Here is a 12,708-nt window from a genome sequence, read left to right as displayed (position 1 = left end):
TTCGTCATTCGTGGAAAGAGACACCGCGACACCGCAATCCCAGCTATATGCTCTCGAAGCCCAATTTGAGTAATGGAGAACACTGCTACCGCTGAATATACTTGTACGCATACCCCTGTTTCTCACCATGACTCTCGTCTGCAATCCCTACTTCTTCTCGGCCCCATTGACGTAAGAGGACCTTGCCCAAAAGCTCCTTCTCATCATGTACTTTGCCTACCCTCTCAACCCACTGACCATCTCGTTTACCAACCACCAGCCTCGCCCGCTCTTTCATGACCTTGCTGACAACCACTGCGAGTTTCTCGTCCATCGCTTTGTTAATCGCTTCAAAGTCTGCTCGCTGTTCTGTAATCCGCAATTCCAGTAGAGAGTTTCGTGACTGCAGAGTGCCTATCTGGGCATGCAGCTCTGTGATGGTGGCTTGCTGTTCCAAGGACATATCCATGTTTTGCTTGAGCTTCTTATTCTCCTTCTTGAGCGCGGCCATCTCAGACTTCATCGTTTTCACATCGACAATTTGGCGCCGTATAATTTGGCGCAAATCCTGCACCTCGGTCTCTGTTGCCTGGGTCCTAGAACTATGCGAGCTTTTGTCGTTGTCTTCGCTAGAACTGTCCTCTTCAGCCAATCTCTGTGCCCCATCAGTGCGTAGTTGGTTCATTTCTTCTCGCACATTCTTCAGGTCTTTCAGAAGACGGCGTTTGTCACTACGCTCCTGTTCGAGCACAACACCAGCCTTGCGAACAGCATCTTCGGTCCTTTCACGAAGGTCTTTTACCATAGCTTCGTGTCCTTCGATGAGATCATCGTGCTGAGCTTGCAAGCTCTTGTATTTTGTCTCCACATCAAGTTTGGCTTCTTTCACATTGCCAAGTCTCTTCTCCGCATCTGCAACACGACGATTTGCATCAGCCTGCGCTTCTCTCAGGCTATCTTCTGCAATCTCTAGCTCGTGCTGGTACCGCTCAACCTCCGTTCTGGCTCGAGCGCTCTCGCGGTGGCATTCAGCAAGTTGTTGGCGCAAAACCGCATAATTAGCCTCTAGTCCTTCTATGCGACCTTTCGATATATTGTTTTGTCGGTCAGCTTGCTCTTGCGCCTCCACGTAAGACGCAATCTGCTGTTCTTTCTTGGCCATATCAGCGCGGAGAGCATTCAGCTGCGATTCGGAAGATATGATGCGCTGTTCTAGATTTTCGTTGTTCGATATCTCCTGATGACCTGTGGCTTGAGTCATACGTGATGTCTCAATGTGAGAATGGAGAGCACGGAGGCGTGCGTTCAGGTCAATATTCACGTTGAACAGTTGCTGCTTCGCGGCCACATCAGCTTGGGCGCATTCGATCTCGAACCGGGCGGCCTGAAGATTGTGCTCAAGACTTATCACACGACCCATGAGGGCTTTGGAGCTCTCTTCCGCGGCGATGCGTCGGGCGGTTTCTTGTTGTGCTTCCTCACGAGCCGCTCTGGCTTCGGCCAAAGCTCCTTCGAAGTCGCATTGTAACTGCTCTGCCCGGGCCTGTACTGCAGACAACTGCTCCAACGTTTGCAGCTCCTTTTTATTTGTTGTGGCCTTTTCTTCAAAGCCAAGCCCACCGCATGTCCGGCAAGACGATTCTGGAACATCTTCAATTTGCGCATTATTGGACAGCTTTAGTTGTGCCAATTCTTTCTGCATGTCTCTCATCATCTGCTCGTTCGCAAATAGCTTCTGCTCAGTCAAGTGCTTTACACTGCATAGCTTGGCTAATTCACGATCGAAGTCTTCCTTTTGAGTGTTTAATTTGGCTTGTGTCTGCAGACGCAAGTCTGCGACAAACGCATCTTCCCGCGACTGCTTCTGAAAATCTGTCAAGGCATGTGCCGCCTGCTGTTCGGTCGCGCTCTCGCGTGAGGTTCTTTTCAAGGATGCCAGAGCATCCTTGTGATGGTAATTGTCTGTCCTTGCTCCCTCTAACTCGGTGCGTGTGTAGGATAGAATAGTTTCAAGTTCTGTGATGCGCGTCCTGGAAGCTTGCTCCTGATGCAGCAGTTGAGACTGCAACTCAGCAATCTGACATCGTACTGCATCCTGCTCGCGCTTTTCCGATATGGCTGAAGTATGGCGTATGACTGTCTCTTGGGTTGGCTTTCGTGGTGTGTCACAGTCTTCCACCGTGGCTTGTAAGGAACGAGCTTTCGGCGGCGAGGATTGGGGGACTTGGAGGAAACTGTGTCTTGGGGCATGGAGCGGTGTGCCTGTCAATGCCCCCTCCATATCCGTGTTCGGTAGCGCACTGAGAAAGCTGCGAACCTTTTCGTCATTCGCCATCGAGCCTTCGGAAGGAACCCTGTGATGGTCACGCTCGTCTGTGGTGATGATGGCCGGTCGCCTCCCATCAGCGTCCTCCATCACGTCCTTCTCCTGCATGGCATCCATCCTCGGGCCGCTTCGCCGTGCGACCTCTTTCCGCGACTTTATCTGCGCCAATGGCAGATCTGTTGTCATCCAGTAGGTCATGTTCATAGTGAAGTCTTCGGGTCCCTCGATATCGCTGGTGTCGACACGGTCCACAGGTGGCTCATGGCCACCATCTAACTCTGTAGTCTCAAAGGTCGAATTCAGGCCTAGTGCGTCCAGGTCCATTTCATATTGCGACCCATCCTGCGACAGGTTGTGCGCGGGGCTGTGTTGCGGCGAACGGAACCGAGCTGGGCTTGCCGTGTGCGAAGAATGGGTGCGTACCATGACTGCTTAATAGCTTGCGTGCGTACTTGTGAGCAGTGCAGCGGAGTGCGGTGTGAGTGTGATAAGAATGATGATAGGCGGTGCGTGCCGTATTCAAGCCTCACAAGAGTGTTTGTTGTTGACGCGCGTGGGTGGACGCGACGGGCTCCTTTAGCGCGTTGTTGGGGTGTTAGTTTAGGTGCCTCCGCGTAGCTAGGTAGTTTCTAAATATAGGAATCCTTAATAACTAAGTATTACTAAGATAATTATTAACCAAATTGTATTATATATAGGTTATATAATAAGCTATATTAGGATATAGGGCTCTACTAGCCTAAGGGGTCTAAGTATAGGCTAGAATAGCCTAGGTGTGAAGGGCTTAGGCTTACGCCCAAGCCTGGGCCTAACAAAGGATAGATAGAGTCTAACACTACTACTAAGCGAACACGCTACACACCTATAAAAAGGCGTAGAGGGCTTACCTTTCCTTTAAGATACTAAATACTATTATTAACGCGTATTGTATTCTCCCTTAAGGCTAGTCTATAACACTAGGCTAGATAGATTAAGTAGTTATAGTAGTATAAATACCTATAAGAATTAATATAGATAGTATTAATTTATTTTAGTATCTAATTAATACTTATTATTATAGACTAGCCTTAAGGGAGAATATAATAAGTGTTAATACTAGTATTTAGTATCTTAAAGAAGAGGTAAGCCCTCTACGCCTTTTTATAGGTGTGTAGCGTGTTTACTTAGTAGTAGTATTAGACTCTATCTATCTTATATTAGGCCTAGGCTTAGGTATAAGCCTAAGCCCTTTATAAGCCCCTAATCTTCCCCTAGAGGTATTATAAAATTATCTTCTTAGGGGTTTAGGGCTATATCTTTGTCCCTACCTAATCTATATTAGAGTTTATTACTATATATTTAAGGCTCTATTATTATATCTTTATATTCTTTTCTAATTTATAATAGGCCTATATATTAAGTAGTATATATATATAGTTTGTTGCAGGAGGGATATTAACTAGATTATGGAGCATCTTGATCCAATTAACCCTAATTAATACCCCTGTATGACCCACTATCTAATTAACTGCTAGCTTACTACCAAGTGCCTAATAAAAAGTAGGAGCTCTAGTAAGGAAGGTTTACTAATTATTCACCTTCTAGTAAGGGTAGCTAAAGCTTTATATATATAAGTATAATTATAGTAGATATAATCTAATAATCTATCTCCTAAATTATTCCTAACCTTAGTAATCTAAATTTCTATAGTTATAAGCCTAGTTCGCGCTTTACCTTATTAAAGATTATCCTATCTATTTAAGCGTATTATTTAACTTAGATACTAAGCTAGTAAGCTTTACTCTTTCTTTATACTATTTCTTAAGTAGAAGCTTACTTATTACTCTTCTACTATAAGTAACTAAATCCTAAAGGGGGATATCCTACTTACTAGATTAACTAACTAGCCTACCTAGTATATTTAATTTAGATACTATACCCTAACTAAAGGGATCTAGGTAGAGGTAGACCCTAAGGCTTAGGATACTAAAAACCACTTTAAGAATAGACCTATTAAGCCTAATATACTAATAGATATTATGCTATCTAATATAATAAGCAAGTAGTATAAACTTAAAATAGCTTAGTACTAAGCCTGCTTATTAGATTAGGTATTAAAGTTATTAGTAATCTAGAACCTTTTTATATAAGTTAATAATATAGTAGATTAAGGGATCCTTACCCTAGCCTATATAGAGCTTGTTAATTAAAGAAGAGTAACCCTCTAAGCACTTATCTAAGTGCTCTATAATAACCTAGCGCTAACTAATTTAAGTGCTATAATACTAGCAAGATTATAGTATAAAGCTTATCTTACTAAGGTAAAGATAAGTAGATAAGACGCTAATTACTAGTAGAAGGAGTAGATAATCCTATATACATAAGCTAAGGTATATAATATTCCTAATATTAAAGGATAGCTTATAGTATAGGATTATCTTAAAGCTTTATCTACTAGGATCTTACTAGATTAGGGTTAAACTATATTTTAAAGGATTATTAAAAAGTTAGTAATAGAAGAGCTAACTTATAACCTCCTATAGGTTACTAAGATCTATTTATTACTTCTCTAAGAGAATAATATAAGATTAAGCTTTAAAGGTCCTAGAGTATTTATAATAATAGGAGCTCTACCTTCTAATTAACTAAAGAAGGAGTCTTTATACCTATATAGTAGATCTTACCTATAGAAACCTCCTAAATACAAAAATATTATTAAAGCTTAGACTAATATAGGTAACAAGCTTACTACTACTTAATAATTAGAGATTAAGAAAAAGATTAATAGGAATTAAAAATTCAAAGAGTTAAGAAAAGCTCTAATTAAGTCCTATCCTATTAATTAAGATTATAGTAGTAAGGTAAGCGTAATTACCTATCTAGGTAGTATCTAGGCGGCACTAATTAACCCTATATTAATAGTAGAGAAAATAAATAGGATCTATTTAACTATAGACTTTAAAGCTTACGCTCTATTAAAGAGCACTATCTTTAATAATAGGGGTGTAGTACACCTAGTTAATAATATAAGCTACCTAGAAGAAAGCTTGTTTAGATTAGTTAAATATAAGATAGTTAAAGCAGGAACTTAAGCTTTTCTAATCTTAGGTAGAGGGACTAGAGTAATCCCTAATACTCTTAATAGACCAAGAGGTCCAAAAATAGAAGATTTAGTGCTTACTAACATAGTGTTAGTAGAAGGTTTTTATATAAATATTATATTAGAAGCTTAATTACTTAAAGTAGGAGTTTAGTTCCTTAGGCTAGATGCCACCTTATAGTTTAGATTATTAGGAAAGAGCGTTGTATTAGCTAAGTTACTGCGCAAGTTTAACTTAACTTTCCTAGAATACAAGCCCTCTACCCCTTATTAAATAATCTAAAGCATAGTGCCTAAATAACCCTAATAATCCTAGATAACTTACCTAAGATATAATAGTAAGGAGCTTTAGCACTAATAATTAGGCTATTTAGGACCTAAGGCGCTTAAAGCTCTAGTTAAGTTAGTAATAAATATTAGGATTAAAGGAACTCCTAGGAGTAAATGCGAGCACTACGCTATTACACATGCCTAATAGGTTATATTAAGATAACTAAGGGAAAGATTACTACGTCTATACTACTAGGTATTATAGGATCTATTTAATATGCTAATAGGTATAGCTTATAAGCAATAGATCTTAGTATTAAAGTGTAACTACTTAGGAAAGCTTTATACCTATCTACTACAAGCTAAAAACCTTAATAAGATTATGCAGGTGTTTAAAAATTTTAAGAGCTTAATACTTAACTAATATAAGCTTAGCATAGTTAAGATTATACAAGATAACAACGTTGCAACGCTCCCTTAGCGTGGCGAATCTCGCTTTTAGATCTAGGTAGCTAATAATAGTATTAAAATTAAGAGCTTACCTATATATACCTATAAACCTAATAGAGGAGTAGAAAGAGTAGGGTAGGAGATTATAATAAAATTAATTAAAATAAGGATTAGTGCTAACCTACTAACAAAGCTCTAGCCTAAAATTGTTAAAGCAGTGACTTGGCTCTATAATATAAGTGTGAAGGGCTTAGGCTTATGCCTAAGCCTAGGTCTAACATAAGACAGACCAAGTCTAACACCACTACTAAGCAAACACACTAGACACCTATAAAAAGGCGTAGAGGGCTTACCTCTCCTTTAAGATACTAAATACTATTATTAACACTTATTATATTCTCCCTTAAGGCTAGTCTATAATATTTTAGTATCTTCTTCTAAATATACTATAATAGTAATAAGAGATAGACGCGCTAGATATTTAGAATAACTAGGTACAACCTAATATAGTAGAAAGGCTAATATAATAGGTCTATAGATTAATAGAATAATAGGCTTAAGACTCTACTATAATAGCTATACTATATTAATAGAATAAGGAAATACGTAATTAGATTCTATCCTAACCCTCCTTTAAGCCTGCTAGGTTTAATAATATACTACCTCTACCCTCTCTTACCTTACGCTATAAACCTTTCCTAGTTAGCTTGCTATATAATAGCACTAAGGTAAACTTCTCCTCCTAGTAAATAACTATAGAGTTTAAACTGCGTGCAGATAAGGTCTTTATTAGGGATAAGGAGGCAAGGTTTATATATATTTAGTCCTAGTTATTACCTATAGTCTAGCGCGCTATAGCACTATACTTTAAGGATAGTATATGCAAATATTAGGATATAAGTAGGTTTCTTAACTACCTAGTATTCTATTATAGCAACTATTATAGGTAGGAGCGCGCCTAAGTTATATTAGAATACTTATATTAGGGCTAAAATTAGCCTTTTATAGAGTTCTTTATAAATTTTATATAGCTCCTTATATAGTTAGGAGGTTTATACTAGGATAATAAATAGAAGCTTTTATAACTTTAGTAATCTCTTAATAGTTATATGCGCTTAGTTTCCCTTAATAGGGGAGTCTCTAGGATAAACTATAACGCAGCTATAAAGGAATATAAGATAATTATAGTAGATATTAAAATAGCCTCTCTAGAACTAGGCTTTCTTTAGGCTAGTAAGTCTAAGGAACCTTAGTAGAAGTCTAACTTAGATTAGGACAGTAATATAAATATAGTAGAAGTAGTAGCCTTATTAAGTACACCTTCTAAACTACTAATATTACGTCCTAACTAGATCCTATAGGACCTATTTAATATATAGAAACTAGTAAAAGTCTACACCTAGTATAGATAGGGCAGTTATTTTATACGTGTATGCCCTAATACCCTATTACTATAACTAGTAGGTGTTAAGATAGTTGCAGTATTAGCAAGCGGCCCTAATTTAGGAAACTAGCTGCCCCTAACTTTAGGCTAAGTTAGGGGTATAAGGAGGATACTATAATAGAGGAATTATTAATAGTAGAGGCTATTAAGTATCCCCTAGATATTAAGGCTAGGCTAAATAATCCTCCTTTCTTTATTCCCCTCCTTCTAGGTAGAGTAGAGAACGTGCAAGCAATAGTTAATTTAGGGTGCTAGTGTTTTAGTGTAGTTAAGGAAAAGTTAGTAAGATAAATTAGTAGGAACTTTATTAATATTCCCCTATAACCCTTATAATATACCTAGGGAATTGCTAAGGGTACAAGAATTTTATAGTTAGTAGTATTAGACTATAATTTAGATAGTTAGCAGTCTTAGCTTTTAGCTTATGTAGTACCTAGTCTCTCCTATTAACTAATACTAGGTAGACTATAGCTATACAGAGAGGGCGTTGTTATAGACATTCTATAAGGCAAATTAATAATTAGGAAGGTAGGAAATATAGTAGTATAAGAGAGCAGGAGACGCCTATATCCTACCTATATCTCTACTATCTTAGGTTTAGTTATAGTAGGGTTGCTAAATTAAGGATCCTAATAGGAAGATATATAGGTATAAATTTTTATAATAAATATACTAGATATTTTATAGGTAATATATAACTTACGCCTAATAAAATATCTAGGAAGTGTTAATAAGGGAGGTCCTAATAATATACACACTATCTATATTACTAGTAATATAGTTCCCTATAAACCTAAGTATAAAACTAGAAAGATAAAGTTACTACTAGAACTACAAGAGTTTAAGGACCTGTTTAACAAAGAGTTAGCAAGTAGTTTGCTACCTTATTAAGGTAGTATAGATTACTATATTTAGTTAATAACTCTCCTAGATAGAACCTAGCCTAACCTCCTATAGGGTCTCCTGTACCCTATATCGCGTAACTAATTACTAGAACTAAGAACACAACTTACTAGATTAATAGACAAGGGCTAGATCTAAGCAAGCTCTTCTATAGCTAGAGCTCTAGTATTACTAGTAAAGAAGCTATTAGGTAGTTAGCGCCTTTATATAGATTACTAGATACTTAATAGCATAATAATATTAGACTAATACCTACTACTACTTATTAAGGAAACTTTACGTATACTATCTAGTATAAGTTAGTTTATAAAAGTAGATATTTACGCCACCTTTTATAAAGTTAGAATAGTAGAAGGTTATAAGTCCTTAATAGCTTTCTACACCTAGTTTAGGTTATATAAATAGTTAGTATATCTATTTAGTCTTAGTAGTGCGCTATCTACTTTCTAATAATATATTAATACTATGCTTATAGAGTTACTTAGATTATATATAATAGCCTACCTTAATAATATCCTAATTTATTTAGAAGGAGACTAGGTTAACTATATAGAAAAAGTAAAGCGTATACTTATACTATTAAAAGAAGTAGGACTATACCTAGACTTAGAGAAATATACTTTTAGTATTAAGGAGGTACGCTACCTAGGCTATATTATTAAGGTAGGCAAATTACTTAGACCTAACCCTAAAAAGGTTAGGGTAGTATAGGAATAGGAATCCCCTAGGAATATAAGAGAGGTAAGGAGTTTTCTAGGTTTTGCTAACTTCTACTATAATTTTATCGCGAAGTTTTCTAAAGTAGTAGCACCTTTAAACTAACTAACTAGGAGGAACACCCTATTCTAATAGGGAGAGGAAGAATAAAGTATATTTAATACGCTAAAAAAGGCGTTTATATTAGGACTAGTATTAATATAATAGGACCTAGCTAAAGAAATATTATTAGAAGCGGACTACTTAGGATACGCTCTTAGGGGTTACTTGTTGTAAAAAGTTAGGGGCGTCTAGCGCCTAGTTGCTTACTACTCTATAGCACTAACGCTAGAGAGACAAAACTACACTATACACGACAAGGAATTACTTACTATTATTAAGTGTCTTAAAAGTTAGTTAGTAGAGTTATAGAGCGTTTATAAGCTATTTATAATATTTATAGACTATAAAAACTTAGAGTACTTTACTAGCCTTTAAAGCTTAAGCAAATAATAGTGCTACTAGGCAGAGGAACTTTTAAAATATTAGTATATCCTATAGTATAGACCTAGCTATCTTATAGGATAACCTAATACCTTAAGTAGATAACTATAAGATTTAAACTCCTCTAAAGCAATACTATAGTTAGTAATGCGCCCTAAATTAATTTAGGTTATAGTATTAGAAGTAGAGGAGGCGTCTAAGTTACTAAAGGGCGCTAGCCTCTTTGCTAACCTGTATATATAGACACTATAGGACAAAGTAGTACTAGAAGATAAGATATACTAAGTATATCTTAATACAGTTTAGAAAGGCGCTAGGTCTTTCCTAGTTTTAGCTAATATAAAGTAATAGATTAGGGACTATATAATTAGCGCACATAGCACTTTGCTCTAGAGGGGTGTTATTTAGTTGCTAATATAGGAACCCCTTATAACTACTATTATATAGCAAGCACATAAATTAGGTTTAGTAGGATACCTAGGAAAGAATATAATATTTCAAATACTGCGCTATAACTATTATTAGGATAGAATATTAGGAGACATTACGTAGTATATTTAAAACTGCTATTGTTATAGTGCTTATATCTCCTAGAAGCGCTAATAGGGCCTATTATAACCTATACTAGTCGTGTTATAATACTAGTCCTAAATATCTATAGATTTTATAGTTAACCTACCTGCAAAAGATAAGAGCAAACCCTAGTACCTATTAGTTATTACTAATAGATTATCTAAATATATTTAGCTTAAAGTAACAGTCTCTATAATAGCTAATTATTGTGCAAGGATCTTCTAGGATAACTAGTAGTAGTTCTAGGGCTTCCTATCCTCTATTATTACTAACTAAGGCTTAGACTAGTTAGGATCCTTCTAGATAATATTATACTAGATAATAAAGATAAACTAGTTACTGTCTACTATATACTACCCCTAGATAGACAGCAGGATAGAGCAGGTAAACTAAGAAGTGCAGGTGGTGCTGCGCATAATAGTATGCTTTGAGCAGACTAACTAGCCTAACTACCTTCTAGCCTGCTAACTTGCACTTAATAATAGGGACTCTAGTATAACTAGTATTAGCCTAAATCTACTTTTAAATAGGTATACTATAGATACGCTATAAAAGATAATATTACTACTAGTAAAGCCTAAGAATCCTTATAAAGAGGCTATAGCGTTCTTATTACACCTATAGAGGGGTATAGAGCTAGCGCAAGCTACTATTATATTCTAATAGCAATAATAATAGGAAGTAATAAACTACTCCTAATACTTAGCTAAAAAGTTCCTAAAAGGTAATATAGTTTAGTTTATAATATATAATATAAAGATAAACTAACTAAGTAAAAAGTTTAACTAGCTATAGGTAAAGTATAAAGTAATATAAGTTCCTACTCTACTTATAGTAGTATTAGACTTACTAGGGAGCTTGTATAAGACTATGTATATAGATCTACTAGAAAGAGCTGCTAATAACCCGCTACTAAGCTAGAAGCTTTAGGACTTATAACTAGGTCTAATAGTTACTCTAGAAAATAAAGATATAACGCTAGATAAGTAGGAAGTAGAAGAGATCCTTTATATAAAGAATACAAGAGGAAAAGGAAAGCGTTAAGTCCTAGTAAAATAGAAGGGGTATATTAATCTAATATAGCACCTGCTAGAGGTAGTGCAGGATACTAAGGCTCTAGATAGGTTTAAGGAATAGTATAGGGATGCTATATATAATAATAGCCTAATATATATAAAAACTAGGAAGTAAGGGTAAAAGGAAACTAGAATAATAACTTAGACCTTAGTTATAATTAAGAAGTAGAAAGGTATTAGAGAAATCTTTTAATTATCCTTATAACACTCTAAGTAAGTGCCCTACTACTAAAGTTTTATAATATAGCTAATAATTAGGTAGCAGTATCTATACTATTACTATCTATAACTAACCCCCCTCTAGCCCCCCCTAAACTATTATTTATATTATTCTAATGCCTTTATATCTCTTAGTAATAGTAGTAACGCTTGCGCGCGTTATAGGTAGGGGATGACTTAGTTAACAAGTATAAGTAGTAGTAGTAGTAGTAGTAGGAGGAGGGTAGTGCTTTAATAGCTTGCTAACGCGTAGCACCCTAGGCCTAAAGAAAATAAACATTAGAATAGATATAAAGGAAACAAGGGAAATTTAATACTAATAATAAGAGTCTTAATACCTTAGGTAGTGCGCTTAGCAGCGCTCTTAAGCCTATTAATATAAAGGTTAGTTTAGGCCTAGGTCTTATTTATACGCTAGTTAATATACTAGAAGGTAACACTAGTAGTAGTAGTAAGCTATATTACGTTGTTATTGCTATAACTGCTACATAAGGGCGTAATAGTAGACTAAAGTAGAAACGCTAGAGTACTAGTAGTAGATAGAATAATAGTACTAAGCTAATACTAATTATAGGCGCGCAAGTGTATAGTAGGGGCAAGTAGAGTAATAGTATTATTAGTTTAAGCCCTTAATATAAGATCCTTAAAATAATAGTAGAGCTAGTAGAACTATAGTATAAACTAGTAATAGGTGCCTTTAGTAGGTTTCCCTATAAAAGTGCCTAGGGTCCCCTTCTTTATAATATAAAGGTAATCCTCCTAGTAACTATAATAAAACTAAAGCTAGTTATAGAGGGCTTAGCAAATGTTAGGGTTATTAGCAAGGATAGCTTCTAACTAAGTGTAAGTCTTGTAGCCACAACAACAGGACTTGCACAAGCGCCCTAGATATAGTTAGAACTTGCTATAAAGAAAATAAAAATTAAGGGGAACTTACTACTACCCTTCTAATAGTTATACTTGCTAAAAAGACAAAGCTAGTTAATACACTAATTATAGGGAAGCGGCTTTATAAAGCTACTATTATACTCCTTATTATCTAAGTTACTAGAAATAATAAAGCTACTAAGTAGCTGTGTTTAGGGAGACGTGTGCTAAGCAAAGTTAGTGTAGGAAATATAGGGAGAATATTAGAAGTACGCACCTTATCTTAGTAGGCCTAGCGCGGGGTCTAACTGCCCTATAGTAG

At 35.9% G+C, this 12,708-nt stretch overlaps 1 protein-coding gene across 1 annotated transcript; it reads right to left on the bottom strand.

Annotated features, from left to right (window-relative positions):
* Nucleotides 1-85: 85 nt before the first annotated feature.
* On the bottom strand, nucleotides 86-2,731 carry IAQ61_011133 (uncharacterized protein; the record flags this gene model as incomplete). The annotated part of the gene is made up of 1 exon (XM_003843631.1): nucleotides 86-2,731. The coding sequence occupies one exon, from the start codon at nucleotides 2,729-2,731 to the stop codon at nucleotides 86-88; it is 2,646 nt and encodes an 881-aa protein (XP_003843679.1).
* Between the last annotated feature and the right edge of the window lie 9,977 nt (nucleotides 2,732-12,708).

This window comes from Plenodomus lingam (genome assembly GCF_022343315.1).
Source record: "Plenodomus lingam strain CAN1 chromosome Unknown scaffold_20, whole genome shotgun sequence".
NCBI lineage: Eukaryota > Fungi > Ascomycota > Dothideomycetes > Pleosporales > Leptosphaeriaceae > Plenodomus > Plenodomus lingam.
Note: the sequence above shows the minus strand (reverse complement) of the source record. Positions and strands in the feature narration are given on the sequence as shown.